Genomic DNA, 17,925 nt, shown 5'->3' on the forward strand with positions numbered 1-17,925 from the left:
CATCTATTAATTTTGTACATCTGTTTTTTATTCACTCATTTTTTATTTATATCTGTTGCAAATTTATAGATATTTTTGATCATTTTTTAATTCATGTTATATATTTATTTATATCTACCAATCAATCACTATCATGCTGCCCCCTGGTGGCACAGAAAATGTGTCTGCTAAAGTGTGAGAAACGTTGTCAAGGGGTCGTCGTGGAAACAAACTGCTGATATAATCACCTGGGCCACGGGCACGCCATCTGGTGGCCGACAATGCAACACGATCATGCCGCTCAGGGGCACCTCCGAGCCTTGAGGGTCCTGCTCAAAGTTCTTCCTCAGGTCTGGCGGGGCGTGGGGGGGAGGGGTGGGGGTGGGGGTAATAAGCTTCAGAAGTTCAAATAGACAGCAGAAACACACACTCAACAAAAGTTGGGGCTTACAGGCGATCCGCACGGACGCCTTACGGCTTTTGGATGTTCCTAGGTGGCTCCAGGCGACGCAGAGGCACCAGTAGTCCTCAGGACCATGGAAGTCCTCCACCTGCTGGCGGGACACGTTGATCATCACCTCACGGATCTTCAGCCCTGCCGGGGACATACGGGGCTAACTGTTTAGCATTAGCATCAAGTTTGGGGACCAAAGGCAATGCAGATACTAGGGGTGTAACGATTCAGTCATTACAACGATGTATCAATTTACATCTATCGCTCCGATCCAAGTGCATCTGTGCTCGCAAGTTGGCCTCCTTGTTGAAAATATATAGATTTAAAATAGTTTTAAAAGTTAATCAATTGATTATATTGATACTAGGAAATAACTTCCAATAATTTCCAAGAAACACCTTGGTGAAAGCAAGGTGTTTCTTGTTTGTTTCATTTCGTCTTTGTATCCAATCTATGCCCACATCTAAACACTCCTCTCTGTCGTGCCTCTAGTGGTTGGACGTGCGCGTGTGTGTTTTTAAGCAACTTTATTGATAAAGACCTCGGCCTGTCCGGTGGATGGCAGATGAGAAGGCGGCAAGCGAGAAATTATCAATATGGATGCATATGTGTGAACCTTGAAGCCTTTCAAGCTCGCTGGCTTAGCTGAGCTCGCTAGCCGTGAATATAGAGACACGTTTGTGATAAACACATCACTCAGCAGAGATCAAGTGTGAGTGTCAAGTGTTGTGAATGTGATTATCATGTGAAAATATGTAAAGTTGAAATGCTGAGAGCGTTACCGAACGCGCGACCAAGTGCGGCCGTCGAAGAAGCATTCGTATCTTTTGAAAGAACGATAGCAGAATACGAAGAGGAACATTGTCGGACAAAAGAGGAGAACAAGTTTCGAAGCCTCACATTATGTTACAAAGAGCAGGTTTGTTCATAGGGCTATCTGTTAGCATTAGCATGTCTTATTTGGGTCATGCTTTTATTTTTTTTCACCATATTGAGCTAGCTGTTAGCATTAGCACGCATTTTCTTGGGTCAGACAAGATTGTTTTTAAAAAAAATAAATAATTTTCAACATACAATACAAAGTTTGGGATTTGCATTACCACACATTTTTGAGGCAGATGACAGGGTTATTTTATTGAATGTTTTATTTTTTCACCATATTGAGCTAGCTGTTAACAGTAGCATGTATTTTTTTGGGGCGTCTGAAAATGTTTTTCCATGTTTTTCCATTTTCACCATACAAGGCTATGCATGTTTTGGATGAATTTTTCATCTCCCAGTGATGCCGGGACATCATTTCCTATTTGATCATGAAGTTGGCGAAAGGAAAATGCTGCATTCAAGTAACCTGAATTTTCATACATTTGACTAGAAAACAATCAAAAGTCCATACTTTTACTTTGGGTCAGCCTGGCAGGCTCAGTCATTGTGACGAGACCATCAAAGGCGTGCCATTATTCTGGCAAATGTATTCACCAGCCAGATGCTCATCATCACGTGGCAGCCCGAAGCTGCAATTTCCTGCGGGTCCAATAAGCTCGTCAGCTATTGTGTGGCATAATTGAAGGCATTTAAATGTCCATCGCTCCTCTGACAATTATGCATTTGAATGCGGCATGACGTGATGATTTCATATTTCATTTCCGGGCATGTTTAATCGTCATCTTCCTCTTGTTTGGCTCGCTGCTGCTGATAGAAATAAAAACTCATTGAATACTGACTGAAATTAAAGCAGATGCATTAATATGCATTTTCTTTGTTCACAACCTCACCGGACATGAGAGGAAATTGACTTTTTAATGCATATTTCTTCTTCTTTTCCTTTAGGCTTGTCCCTTTAGGGGTCGCCACAGCACGTCATCCTTTTCCATGTCAGCCTATCTCCTGCATCCTCCTCTCGAACACCAACTGCCCTCATGTCTTCCCTCACGACATCCATCAACCTTCTGAATTTTGAAGGATTATGATGTAACGGTGGGGCTAATTATCATAACTACCCCCACAGTTCCTCAGCCAATAACAGCTAGGCTAAGTTCCAGAGTGAAAGAACCGCCCAAAGCACACTCATGTCAAAGCCATAAGGTAATCAGAGCTGCAGTGTTAGCACATATAAGCATTAACTTCTGAGAATACTGTAATGTTATCATAATAGTTTTCGACCTGGGGCGGAAGATATTTGTCTTTGACCATATCATGGTGGTGCTACACAGCTACACTAACCACTACCTCACCATGGAGACTCATATCACTAAGGCCGGGTTCAACACATGAGGATTTAAAAAAAATCTCAAACCATCTACAGACCAGACAGACCAAAATCAGGCATTTAACAGTTGTGGTAGTACTGTTTGTGGTGTGCTTCGATATTCTCAACTGTTCTGCCGCTGATCTATTCGTCGTCAAAAAAGACTTGCTGTGGAAAACACTTCTTGCCGTCTGGGGAATCAGCTTTTAATACAAAAAAAGATATTGGGTAAGACGTTTTATTTCATTTATGTTCTTTAGTCAGGTCACTTCTTTGATTGGCTACATTCCGTTTCACGTCACAATTCACGGCGTCATGACTTGGGGAGGTGTCAGCTTCCTCCACACGTGAAGATTTTTGGTTGTCAATATTGTACACGTTCAATACTTAAGATCGTTATACCCGACTCTTTTCGGACCTGATAATCAGGACAAATCCACACTTAACACACCGCGGACCTAAGGATAATATAGTAATTGTGACGAAACCAATTATATATAAGCTAAGTCACTAAAGAAATGCATCTGTTTGCTTAGTGACCCTGTTTTGACAAGAGCCTTGAGCGCGAAGCATGCCGGGAGGCAACGCAGGCAGGCCCCGCCCTCCCTCACCCACCCCATCATCTTTATTAATGGGCACACAAGACAAACTGATGAATAAACAACAACATGCATGATGATGATGTAGCGCGTCACGCTGCAGGCGCACAAGGTGACTCGCACGGCCCGCAGCGCACGCACGCACACATTTTCTTTGACATTTGTTTTTCCAAAAAGTAGCCTTGATGCTAATTGTTCTCATAGACCTGGACACGTTTGCAAAATCTTTGCATTTTTAAAAATTGATATACTTATTTATTTAGAGATACCTTATAGATGTAGAGCTATTAGCATTAGCGTCAAGTTTGAGGCCAGGGGGACAACGTTTTCACCCTGTGTGGCTCGCTGTTAGCATTGGCCTCAAGTTCAAGGTCCAAACACAATGTTGATTTGTATATTTTTACCAAACAGGGATAGCTGTCAGCATTAGCATCATGTTTGAGGCGAGAAGACATTGTTTACGTGCACATGTCTATTATATAGAGCGGGTGGTTATCATTAGCATCATGTTCGGGGTCCAAATACAAAGTTAATTTGTACATTTATACCACACAAGGCTAACTGTTAGCATTAGCGTCATGTGTGTAGTCGGAATACAATTTTGACACATTCCTTTTACCATACAGTGCTCGCTTTTAGCATAAGCATCAAGCACAGAGTCCGAACACAATGCTGGCGCATACGCTTTAATCATAAAGGGTTATCTCTTAGGATTAGCATCAAGTACTGGGGCATTTGACAATGTTTTTGATTAGTTTTTCAGACCATAGGGCTAGCTGTTAGCATCCACATAATTTTTGTTTTATGTTTTATGTTGTTTTGCAGTCATAACTCGCTCGCAGAAAGGCTTGTGACACACACACACGTGCGCAACCCCCCTAATTCCACCATTAAAATGCCTCAAGTGCTCATTTGGCTTGTTGATGTGCAAAATCTTGAACTCATTTATTTATTCATAAGCTAACACGCTAGCTTGCTAACATGCGAACATACTGTACCTCTGAGCGTGCACAGCACATAGCTCAAAAATCTGTGTTTTGCTTATTTTGCGCCGTATTCTGAGACATTATTAATGATATTGGAGTGAGTACAAAATGTAGTTTTACATTTTGTAACATTTTAAATTATACATGCATAAAAAAAGTCTCTGAAATTGCAGCATTTGCACAGCTGTCATGCTTTGCTTTTTCTTAGAATTTTTAAGCGACATTTACACCAAGACATTATTAATATTATTAGGCCAACATGATACGATTTGTTCATTTATTTTGTGATAACCGTTTCAACTGAACAAAAAAGGCATCCACTTGATCATCATCATCATCATCATCATCTTAGTACATGCAGGAGCAGCGCTTTTCTTCCCCTCGTACCCATTTCCATCCCCCTCCTCATCCTCCTCTTCATCCTCCTGGTCTTATCTCATCCAATCAGGGTATCACTTTCTCCTTCCTGAACGAAAGCTTCGTCCTTCAGTGACCTCCTCAGCTCAGATGTGCTCACGTTCACTATGTTGACGTGTACATTTTTACTATACGGGGCTAGCTGTTACCGTGAGCAACAAGTATGGAGTCAGGGCACAACGTTGACATATATATTTTTACAACACATGGTGATCTGGAAGCATTAAAATCACATTTTTGGTCCAAAAACAATATTGACACGTAGATTTTTTTAAACAATGAAGTGGTATCTGTTAGCATCATGTCCTAGGACAATGGTGATGTGTACATTTTTACCACACAGGGCTAGCTGTTGGCATTATCATCAAGTTCAGGGTCCAAACACAATGTCGTTGTGTACGTTTTTACCATAAAGGTCTGGCTGTTAGCGTTAGCATCAAATTTGGGGTCCGAAGACAATGCTGACACATACATTTTTACCATGCGGAGCTTTCTCTTAGCATTAGCATCAAGTTTATGAACTGATAACATGAACTGAACCTCGTTAATTACTGCCCGATGAAGTAATTGAGAATGCGCTCATTCTGGCGTCAAAGAACAGTTTTCGAAGTTCAATTTCATTCAAGAGTGCCAGGTTTTGTTAGGGACTTCCAGGACAAACCCGTCTGAACACACTATATACAAGCCTTAATTTGTCGGCGGATAAATGCTGTCTTTGGCAACCCAATTCAGTGTGGCCACGGCCGCGATTCATGACAGGCAAGTCGCAGCTACATGAGAACGCCAGCTGCATTCAGGGACACTGCGAGAACGTGTTCGTCAGTGGTTCTTTTGAAATACAGTAGATAATTGTAAAAATTCATGACTAAGAAATTTGTTTGCATCAGAACGCTTTCGTTAAAACTCTGTACGATCACACTGTCATGATACGGAATTTATTGTATTTTGTAATAGATCCATCCATCCATCTATCCATCCATTTTCTGAGCCGCTTCTCCTCACTAGGGTCGCGGGCGTGCTGGAGCCTGTCCCGGCTATCATCGGGCAGGAGGCGGGGTACACCCTGAACTGGTTGCCAGCCAATCGCAATATATAAGAAAAGATCAAATAAAATATATTGTTAATATACTCAGCCAGGGCGGCACGGTGAACGACTGGTTAGCACATCTGCCTCACAGTTCTGAGGACCGGGGTTCAAATCCCGGCCCCATCTGTGTGGAGTTTGCATGTTCTCCCCCGTGCCTGCGTGGGTTTTCTCCAGGCACTCCGGTTTCCTCCCACATCCCAAAAACATGCATGGTAGGTTGATTGAAGACTCCAAATTGCCCGTAGGTGTGAATGTGTGCGCAAATGGTTGTTTGCTTATATGTACCCTGCGATTGGCTGGGGACCAGTTCAGGGTGTACCCTGCTTCTCATCCAGGGTCAGCTGGGATAAGCTCTAGCACACCCGCTACCACGTGAGGATAAGCGGTACGAACCACCGGTACGGAAAATGGATGGACGAATGGATGGATGGAATTATGAGCTATGAACTGAACTAGTTAATTTTTTGAACGGTGACCTGAACTTTTAACTAGTTCGTGCAGAAAATGAACTTTTCCAACATTGCAAACTATAGTTGATGTGTACTGTTTTACCATACAGGGCTAGCTGTTAGCATTAGTAACAAGTTTGAGGTCTTTACTTATAGTGAACGAATACATTTTTACCATGCAGGGCTAATTAATATATAGCCTGAACAACCATTTTTTTTTTTTTTTTTTTTTTTTAGACCAGATGATGTTTTTTGTTACTTTTTCACCATATAGGGCTGGTGTGACGGTCACATGTTCATTCTTACATCACACTTTCAAAACAACTACCATCAAAGCATCTTCCTGGAACACAGTTGTTGTTGTTTTTTAAATTGTATTTATTTATTTATTTTAAAAAAAAATGGTGGGTGCATAATTGTGTTATTCCCCCCTGGCAAAAACTTTGCAGTTCCCCCACTGCTCATCTCTTATTCATATACCTAGACAATGTAAAAAAACAAAAACAAAAACAAGACAACAACCCCACAATAAACACCTTTCCATTCTGTATTAGCGCTGCCAGACGGTCCTCAGCGTCCAAATTATTAGGTACACGTGCAGCATGAAAAGAGAAGGACCCTCTTAAGTGCTGCCCGCAGTGCTTGGAATCAAAGCTCCAGCACGCGCACTGCCGAGAGTGCGTTCATCTCTTTATCGCCGGCATATGAAATATTAAAGGCAACACGCGTTAAAAAGAGATCATCTAACTCGGACTCTTGACAGCTGCTGCCACTTTTGAAAATTCTCCGTGAACATCTCGTTTGTGTTTGCTGCAGCGCTCACGTCGCTTCACCGCACTCGCACACAGTCGGGCAAATCTGTGCTCTAGCCCGCTTGACTAGTCCTCTCGTATAGTTAGTGTAAAGCGAGCGTTCCTTGCCAGCTTTTCATAATAACTGCCATGGTGCACAATAGAAAAAGACTGACTAGATATAATCTATAAATCCATGGCACAGCCAATGGACACATGTAAACGTGCCATATGATTAATGCGATAGAAATCAAAAGAAGCACTAGAAATAATCCAGAGTAAAGAAATAAGTGATAGTGAAGTGAATGTGATAGCTCCACTTACTAGTTATTCATGCCGAAAGCCACCTTACGCAAGAGAACTCAGCACTAGCACAATCTTTTAAATAAGGTTTTGCATCAGTACACATTGCCTTTAAAGGACGTGCAATCAATTTCAAAGGACAAACGATTGATTTCAGGACAATTGAGTCTAAATCAAATCTTGTGTTCTGGATGTGAGCTCTTAAGAATCAATGTCATTAATTTGGCATTAATTTGTTAGCGCCCTCTCTGCTGAAGCATGTCAGGCAGCTCCTCTTAACGGATTCCGCGGGGGCCTCGACTCTCCCCATTTTTGTGTTCTGGTGCAGAACACGTGGAGAAGTGGATCTTTTCAGCTCCAATTAGCTCGCCCGCGACCTTAATTAACGAGGCGGGTCCGCGCATCTCCAAAACAAGAAGCAAAACATCCTCGTTATGAAGCGAGAGCGGGAAAAACATCTGACCCAAAGAAGTGCTATTATGAAAGATCACCCTGAGGCTTTTGGAAAAGCCGCCAGGTCCGGTTTAAGGAGTGGAAGCGGGTGAGTACAGATGAGAGGCGAGAAAACACGGATAGAACTTTTGGGCTCGAGATACCCTAAAGCATCTTAGATTCAAACATTGGTACTTGATGAAGGCTATTTGAAAAAAAGTCAGGACCAGGGTGTAAAATTGGGAGACGATGACCCGCCTTCCCTCATGTTGTGACTGTAACATGATTGGCCAGCAAACCATGCGCTGCTTGTGCAATCATTGTACGGTCCACAACATCCAGAGCCTTGAGGAACTCCGGGCAAATCTCATTCACCCACGGGGCCGTGCCACCGAGGAGCTTTTTAACCACCTCTGTGACCTCAACCCCAGAGATAGGAGAGCAGACAGAACTGGGATAAGCGAAGACCACCTGGTTGGTTAGTCCGTGCAGTTCTGGGGCCGTTTTGAAAGCGCTTTTCTCTGTACCTGTTCCCAGGTCGGTGTGCTCGCGGGACGTGTGCTGGCTCTGGTGGACCCATTCGCCGTTGCACTTGAAGAAGATCTGCAGTGCGGGCCGGGCCTGGCAACGCAGCTTGATGGGGTTGCTCTTGATGATGTATGCGTCCACCGGCTCCTCCACAAAGCGCGGCAGCGTGCCGGACGGACCATGCTGCTGGCTCTCACCGCGGACGCCTGCACGGAGATCAAATCAAATCACAGTCAGACTCCACGGAAACACTTTGCACAACATCAAATGACTCGAACGCTTTTGACACACGGGCTGTCAGACTGCCTCCGCGTTGTCAACGTGTTAAACGTCTCCATCAATCAAATTCTCATCATCCCAAATCCGCTGCCATCACATTCTTCCACCCTGTGACTAGCCGACAGCTATCTAATCGTCTTAACAGGCCCTCGTAACCCTTTTTCATGGCGAATCCTTGATATGATCAAACTTTTCACCAGTGCTCCACGTTAGATGTTATTTAATCTAAATCTTTACAATTTAGCATTGTTTATCTGTCTCATACAGTGATTCCCAACCACTGTGCTGTGGGAAATTGTCAATTGGCCCTGAAAGAAATGCATTTTATGATGGAGGAAGCTCTGCTTCAGGGCATGGTCTTCATGTTTGGTCAAAATTTGTCCATGCGGCGCTGACGTTTTAGAGCTTTGTGTTTTATGGCCAGTCATTAACTTCACTGCCATGCTCAGCCGACAAACAATGACAAAACCTTTCAATTTCTGACCAAATCTCCGAGAGGAGTTTGTCTTTGAAGGACATGTGGAGAATGTTAGCTTCAAACCAAAATGGGCAGTCTCCAGTGTCTTGGGAGGAATTTGACAAAATCTCTAACCCCAATTTCATGTCCCTAAGTAAAATTGGCACCTTATCTCACTTAAAAGTCCAGCGAATACATCATGAATGTGCTGTTATTTTCAAAATCAATATGATTCTTGCCAAGACAGAGCAATTATTCCCTCGGTTTGAAGAAGATCGATGGTGAGGTGTCACAAAATGTATTAAAGTCCCCATTGATCTCCGCTAACTTGGCCACCAGGCTTGAAAAAAAAAAAAAAAATCACAAAGGCATTAAAAATCAATAGGATAGTTCAATGACATGCTGAATAAAAACAACAGGGATTGTGGGACCTCCTTGCGACCCAAACAGGAATCGGCCGGATGCGGTCAGTAGATTATTTTTAACTAACTATTACTATGAGCTCACCCTAACCGGGTTAGGCTCACCCTGAGCAGCGATGTGGCTGAGGAATGTCCACAACTTGAACCTTGTACGAGCGCTTAAGTGTCTCCACCGAGGCCACGCGTCGTCTTCACTCAGTCAAAATGACCGTTCAACCCGCAAACATCCACACATGTACACGCACACGCATATGCGCATGACACAAACACAAACATAAAACACACACACAAACAGACATAACATAGACATACGTACATAAAACACGTGCACTCCACCACACTAACAACACAACACACAGAGTCACACATGCATAACACGTACACACGCTAACATTGACATTCACGCACACAGACTCACGCGTACACACTCTCTCCAACAGATGATATCATGTGACACGCGACATCCATTCACATTCATAGCTCATTGACGGTCCCTGCTTTGCCGGCGCCCATATGGCCAACTTTGCAGTGGTGGATTGTGGACGTCGCGCTTGTAAACAAACGTCCTCTGCATCTAAGACCAGGGTGTACGCAATGGCGGGGAATTCTGAATACGAACGCAAAGATGTTGTGATGGAAGGCCGCCGTTGTTCACACGTGTGCTCATTAACAGTGTTTTAATTAGCAAGAGACCACCCACTCCCGGGGGGTTGCGAAAGCGCCCTGCGAGGGACGTGCAACATAATACAATCAGCAAGGACTTGCCATATACAGTATAGAATTTTTAGACAATTTAATGTAAAAATTCAGCGTACAACTTTTTTTGGGGGTTCTGCAGGAGATAAGGAGCTTAATTAAGAGCTGTGAGGAAAAGGTAGAGAAAGTCAATTAAAGCCATTCTTCTTTGCCATTTACACTTGAGCCGTATTATATCTTAATAAATTGTCTTTGATGTTTCGAACACGTACGCCAGCTTCAACGAAGACTCCAAGCCCCCTCTGATGTTTACGAGAATATAATTTGGTACAGTAAACACTCAATTGTCTTTGATGTTTACAAAACGCGTACACTTGGTTAGTTGAAGGCGTCGATCATAAGAGAAAATTGTCGCTGATGTTTACAAAATATTTATTACATTCACTGAAGACTCAAAATCATCTTTCATGTTTCCCAAAAACATTCATTAGGTTCGTTGAACACAAAATCATCTTTGTTGTTTAGGGGAAAAAAAGTAGATTCATCTTAGACTCTAAAGTGCCTTAGATGTTGACGTTGTTTGTCGACTAAATTATCTTTGATGTTTCCAAAACCACATACAATTTAGATTGAAGACTCTTGTCTTTGATGTTTACAAACACATGTACTGTACGTAAGGTTCACCAAAGACACTTAATTGTCTTTCATGGTAATTATGTCTGCTTTTTTATCAACATCAAAGAAAATGTTGTATCTTCACCCAACATACATTTTCATAAATGTCCTACGTCACATTGTACTCTGTCATGTATGTATTTATTTATTGTATTTATTTGTATTTGCTTTTTATTTTGCTGTTTTAGTCTGCTGCCTGCAGCCAGGTCTGCATTGAAATTTGATTTCCCCCCCCCCCCTTACCTCGATAAATAAAGGTTAAAAAAAAATAAAGATGATTTTGTTTATTTCCGTCAATCTAATGTACATGTGTTTGTTAACATCAAAGACGATATAGAGTCTTAAAGTACCTTAACGTCTGTGGTTTTGGAAACTTCAAAGACAATTTAGCGGTAAACAAACCCGATGCTAAAAAACTATTACGAGTCTGCAACAATCCTAACGCGTTTTCGTAAAAATCAATTTCGTGTCTTTGATTAACCTGGCGTGTTAGCCGGGCTGGCTAACTGTATCAGCGGATAACATGAAGGTTGTAGCTAGAACTAGCATAACAACAATCTGACGGGTTTACTGGCAGATTTTATCCGCGTGGAGTCGACTTAAGTGTCTTTCTTGAGACAAGCGTGTCAATCCAACGTGAATGCGGTCCAGAAAAGTTGTAACTCCAGTCAGAGGCCGCGTTGCCTCGCTGAGCAAACATGTGCAAGTCGGGTTTTTTTTTTTTTTTTTAGTGCCGCACGTCATCGTCATAGCAGATGCTCCCTCACCCCCGCCCCCATCTGCTGGGCGTAAAGAGTGCTTAATCAATGCAGCGTTGAGAACCGTTATTTATCTGGTTTTTTTTTTATTTATTTTGCCGCCAGTTTGCGCCGGCGTTAGCCTGCGACACTGCATTTACACATTGCAGCAGGTCAAATTGTTATGACACACGAGTGCTAATCAATCTTTAATTAGTGAGGACGTTTGCTTATTAATTCATAGCCGAGCTAAGCAACTTCCTACTTGTTTCATAACTCCCACTGATTTCTTTATCGGACTACTCTGTGTGTGTGCTTGTGTGTAACATGTTAACATAAACATCAAAGACACTTTATAGTCCTTTAACATGTAAACACCATTTATTGTCCTCAGTGAACCTCATGTACATGTATTTATAAACACAGACAATTTAAGTGTCTTTAGCAACCGAATGTGCTTTTATCAGGTTTGTTGAAGGACAAATTGCTTTTGATATGTTAACTGACGACACTAATTGTCTTTGAAGCGCCAAAAACAGGGACCTTTTTGTTTTGTCTGATCTGTAAAGTGTCCTTGGGTGTCCTACATAAATCTAATGTATTATTATTATTATTTTATGATGATTAATTTAAAACTCTGAATCATCTTTGATGTTAACGAACACGTGTACATTGGGTTAACTGAAGACACTAAATAATCTTTGAGAGGAGGGCGGGGAAAAGGAGCGTCCAGGATGACAGTGACTGTACGTTTAGTTTTACTCAGGTGTTCTGGCATTTGATTTGATTTGCATTGATTTCACCTTATACAGGTAAGGCAATTGAGAACAGGTTCTCATTTGCAATGCCGAGCTAGTTGCAGTCAGCAGCGTAAAACAAAGCGAAATAAGGTCAGTCGTCAGTCGTCCAGCGCCTTCGGGCTTCGACTTGGTAACAAAAAAAACAAAAAAAACGGAGAAACCATTCTCATTGGGATCCTTCCTCAGCTGAGTGCATAAGAACTCCCAACAGCTCTTTTTCATTTGTGCTGATAAGCGCGTTTTCAGGATGAAAACTGTTGCGTCCTCCTTTCTGTCAAATCATCAAATTGACGGGCAAATATTTCGGTGTCAGTTAGTGAAAGGTTACGAAACTGATGCACTGTGTGCGGGGAAACGTTTTGTGTCCAACTACAACAGGCGGAAATTCAAGCAAGATTTTACTTGAAGTTGTTCTGAAAAAAATTGTTTTCGCCAGTGTCTCCTCAGGACGCTGATGTCGGAACGATGACGTCTGCGGCGATGATCTTCTTTCTGTTCTTCTGCTTAAGACCAGAAAGATGTCGCAGTGCTTTGTTCAAATATTGATGCAAACCTCTCGTCTGTCGTCTCTCACACGCTTGGAAGCTTTTTAGGCTTTTCATCCATCCATCCAGGCACTTAGGACTTGGTCATCAAATCCTGTTTCACAAATGCAAAAAAAAAAAAAAAAAAAAAAAAAAAAGGCGGCAGGTTATGATCCTGGTTTCATTGCAGGTCACGTTTGGGTTATTATTATTATTGTTCACGAATGAAACAATAGGGTCTCTGAACACTAAAATGTCTTTGATGTTTAATAATTGTGGAACTGGGGAGCTTCATACAGAGCACTGTACACTTCAAATCATCATTGACGTTTTCAAAATGTTCTTCGATGTTGACGCAAATGTGCACATTAGGTTTGTCGAAGACTAAATTAACTTCTTTGTTTACAAAAACACGTGTCGAGCAGAAGTGCGCGCGTTTGTGCCGAGCCTCCAAACCCCCAGGTGGCGCCGTGCGTCTTCATCACGGCAGCGACAGCTTGCCAACCTGCCGGTGGCAGACGGGTGACGGCGCTTCCCTCGGCGCCGTCGCCATCAAAGAAACGAGACTCGTGCGCAGAAGTGGGTCAGCCACCGAGTGTCGACGTGACGAGCGCCTCCCAGCCACCCGACAAATCATCGATCTGCACGTTTGTTTTTGTTTCTTATGGAACATGACACCTCATTCATCTGCGCTCGTTACTAACATGTCAAACGAGAAGACACAGAGAAGACCCGCTGAAAAGCCAAACGTTCCTAATTTAGATCAACTTCGCATTTTCCTGTTTAGATCTCCAGCTTTTCCTCTATGATTAAGGACCAAAAAAAAAAATGAATAGAACAAATGTGAAGTCATGTCCCATGTGATGTGAATTATTTGTGAAGTCATAGCTGTGAGTTAGATGTGAATTAGATGTGCAAAGTCACAGGACTGCAGTCACGGATGTGAATTACATGAAGTCATAGGTCAGATGTGGACCAGACGTGAAATCATACTTGTGGATAACAAGTCACCCATTTGAATTCAATGTTGTGACGTCATAGATGCGAGTTCCTGTGGGTATGAATTAGTTACGGAATTGAAGTCACAGACATGCATTGCATCAAATCAAAGCTGTCAATGACATGCGAATTAACTGTGCAATGATAGATATGGATCAGATGCGAACTCAATGATATGGATAAGCTGTGAATTCAGATGTGAAGTCACTGATGATGACATTCGTATATTGCATGTGAAGTCCTAGATGTAAATTAGATGGGTTATTTATTTACTCATTCATTTATCTATTTATCTTAATGACGCAGCACATCAACACAAGTCGACAAATGATGCGCCAAAAGTGTTGATGTAAATAGCTTAGAAAGCTAAGAAAACAAAATAAGAAGTTGCGAGCTCAACAAAAGAAAAGCGTTGAGTTGTGATGAATAATGATCATTTTGGGGAAAAAAAAGGCTACTCTAATCTAATGTGTGAACAGATGATTAATGACATTAATACATTTTTCAGGATATTAACTTTCTTTATTGCATTTCATTTCCCTGCCGCCACCAAGCAAGCGACAAAAATCTGCAAGGTGACACAAAGCTTTTCACACGTGAAAGGCCAGGCTGCACTTTCAGTTCCTCATGCCACCTCTTTATTTGTGTCCAAAGTGTGACGTTTGTTTTAACTTATTTATCGAGCCTCCCGCATTAGCGAGAACTGTCGACCCGCCTGAGTCGTTCCGCAAAATCTTCAATTATGCCGCCGTCGCTTCTTGTCAGGCGGATCAAAGGCCAGCTGGAAAGCGAGAGTAAGGAAGAATAAGCAGTTACTTTCTTTTGTATACCATGGCCATGGCCAACAGACTTATCATTTTGTAAAAAAGTCCCTGGTACACATCTACCATTTCACATTTAATTCTCCTGTCGAGCAGGTCAACACAAAAAAATAGTTGCTGGAGTATCTTAATCAACACCAAAAGTGAGGTTTTGAGGCCTACACAACAACCAAAACTACTTTTGAGTCATAAACAATGACACAAATAGTCGTTTGAGGCCTTAAAAAAAGCAGAAAAGCCGGTTTGAGGTCTAAGCGACAACAGAAGCAGATGTCGTGAGCCCTAAACAACAAGTAAAGCAGCAGTTTGGTAAGCAAAAGACAAAGTTTAAAGTCTCAACAACAATAGAAAGAGCAGCTTAAAGCCTAAACAACAAGTAACACAGTAGTTTGAGGCCTAAACGACAACAGAAGAAGCAGTTTAAGGGGTAATCAACAAGAGATGCAGCAGTTTAAGTCCTAAACAATAAGAAAAAATAAAACGTTATTTGGGGCCTAAACAAGAATAGAAGTGGCGGTTTAAGGCCTCAACAACAACAAAAGCAGAATTCTGAGTATGCAATTTGACATCTCAACAACAACAGAACCAGGACTCTTCGACCTACAACGACAGAAGATGCAGTTTTGACATCGTAAAACTAAGAAAAGGAGCAGTTTGAGCAGCAGCTCCAAACTAAAACCATGATGAGGAAGGGGTTAACCTCCTTCCTTCTACCTGTAAAGATCTAGGGCCGAGATGGCGGTCCTAATCCCCGAGCGAGAACCTCCTGCCGATAACATTCCTGAAAAGTGTGCGTAGGCGGATTAAAAAGTAACAGAATACGTAATGATACCGCAGAAAATGGAGGCGGGCGACGATGGACTTCGGCACATTGAAAATTCATGATCGTCAAGCAGTGCTTTTCTGCGTGCCAAAAGGTGGCTAATGGTGCTTAAAAAATGCAGGAAAGCCCAAACTGCACTGCAAAAACGAAAATGTGACCAAGTTTCAACACATGTGCAATGTGCAATATATATCTCAACACATTCTGAATATATTTGAACACGAAAAAAACTAATTGCAAGCATAAAACTCATTGAAAATACTTTACATATTGTAGCGTACAGGCATATGCGGAAAAGAAAGTAGAGATCCAGATAACGAGTCCGAACTGATCCCAGAACAGTAGCACCGATACAAGAAGGCGCCTGCAGTCGAGCTAAGCTAAGTCATTGTGCGTCGCTAATCAGCTTTTCCCCTGATAGCCCTTAATGACTTATTAAGAGGCGCAGCATGCGGCGCTGAGGATTCCCGATGAATAATTTAAATCAAGGAAGAAGAAAAAAAAAAAGACGTCAGCCATATGACAAGGATCGGGATCTTTTCAGTCTGACTAGCGCGAGGCTAAGCGTCCCACGGCGAGTCCAAGGCACATGGCGGCCCAGATTGCAGATTATGTAAACTCATTAGCTGTGTGCGACGACCCAACACAAGTAATATGGGCTTCAGGTGACCATGAGCAAAGGACACCGATGCTAAATGTTAACTTGTAATATAGTAAATGGGAAACTGAAATTGGGTAATGGCTGCGTGGTGTTTAGATTAACATTCTCGATCAATACATGAAGAGTTTAAATGCAAAAGCAAACACCATTATTTTGTGACTCTCAATCGAAGCTATAGTAGCAATAAGTCAATGTGATATAAAGGACGCAGACATGTTTGACAACGTACGTGAGGACTTTGTGTTGACGTAAATAAGCATGGGCTCGTGATTGGTTTCAAGAGAGATGACGCTAGCTGCAGCTAAATGCGTATGACTATGACTATGACAGTTTCTGCAATTAAAGCTTTATTTTCCATGAGTTTTAAAAAGTAGTTTGGCTTTGCAGATTTAGGAAATTCACCATTTTGCTGTGGTTGGCAGTCTACTAACAGGCGTGGCTCAGTTTTTGTCTAAATGGTGCTTGTCGACGTTTTGCGTTTGAACTCCTCACGTTAGCGTGAGTGCTAAAGTAAAACAAGAAATACAAAGTGAGTGTGAATTTTTATTCACTTAAATAAATTTTAAGTCAATTTTGCCATGCCAATCTCCAGGCTTAAACACGATAGAGCATGCATTTTATTCGCTGAAGAGGAGACAAAATGAACTCAGCCCCTTTCAGGCAGTTACGGTATTGCGAACAAATATTAAGTCACATTCACTTTAATCAACTTCAGTTCTATCTGTTTCAATACTTTTGCATAGTCAATCACCTGCCTTAAACCCTATAGTGCATGCATTTCTCCGACTAAAGAGATGAAAGCGAATAGCAACATGCTAACAACGAGAAGCCGATACTGTTAGTTTTTTGAGCCATTGTCCATTGAGGACTTGAGAACTCCATCTCACCCACGTTAAGACCATCACCAGCCAGCCGCCATGTTTGTTTTAAGAACAATGGAGGCGAGCGCTTGAGCCTGTCAGCAGGCGCAGCCACTAAGTGGATTGCTTTGGCCTTAAAGCTGATTTATCTGATGGATGGTTGCGGCCGCTCCGCTGCGCTGACCTCTGGGGAAGCTTGAAATTACATTATTATTTTTTTTTTACCTCCCCCACCAACGGGACCGCAGTCGACCCGCTTGCTCGTGTGTTATGAACTCGGCCTGGATGCCCTCCTGGGACCAGGAGGCCTCGGAGTAAGAGGAGCACAAGGAACGCCATGATGGATGGCGCATAGGAGGTAAACAGCCTGCACGGGTGTGCTGTGAGCAGCCCCCGACATCAATTTCATATGTCGAGCCTTCCTGTCCTGATTGGATGGGCACAGATTGAAAAACCCAGAGTGGATGTGCTTCTTCACTGTGTTAAGTATTGGAACTTGCGACGGACAGGTGTGTCCTATTACATGGATCATTCAGAGAATAAACCAAGATGGTTAAGGTACTCACACGCTGTGCTTAAGAAGTACAGATACTTGTAGAAATGTACAAATACTTATTCTACTCCTGTACAGAGGTGTTTTGACTTACAAGTGCCCCAGTTTGAGTTTTTCGAGTTACGGGCCATCTCTTGTTTTTGTTTGCCTCGTGTAAGATATTAGATTGTCGGTCTCCAGACGTGGAGAATGCATTTTACCTGCTGAAGGGATTAAGCCCCAAAAACAAACAAGATACTTGAAGCAGAAACCCTAAACCAGGCTTGAAACCGTGAAAAAAAAATTGTCTAAAGTAAATATGATTTACTTTAGACAATCTTAAATCCATCTGTTCCAATACTTTTGTCC

The 17,925-nt window shown here is 42.3% G+C and overlaps 1 protein-coding gene across 3 annotated transcripts in view; it reads right to left on the minus strand.

Moving 5' to 3' along the window:
* LOC133413596 (netrin receptor UNC5D-like) overlaps positions 1-17,925 on the minus strand; it is a 91,710-nt gene that overhangs the window by 17,643 nt on the left and 56,142 nt on the right. For all 3 annotated transcript variants that reach the window (XM_061698177.1, XM_061698176.1, XM_061698175.1), the window contains exons 2-4: positions 8,270-8,476; positions 431-574; positions 228-331 (exon numbers count right to left, since the gene is read on the minus strand). In XM_061698177.1, coding sequence (XP_061554161.1) covers positions 228-331; positions 431-574; positions 8,270-8,476 — 455 coding nt within the window. The remainder of the gene's footprint in view (positions 1-227; positions 332-430; positions 575-8,269; positions 8,477-17,925) is intronic.

This window comes from Phycodurus eques, chromosome 15, assembly GCF_024500275.1.
Source record: "Phycodurus eques isolate BA_2022a chromosome 15, UOR_Pequ_1.1, whole genome shotgun sequence".
Lineage (NCBI taxonomy): Eukaryota > Metazoa > Chordata > Actinopteri > Syngnathiformes > Syngnathidae > Phycodurus > Phycodurus eques.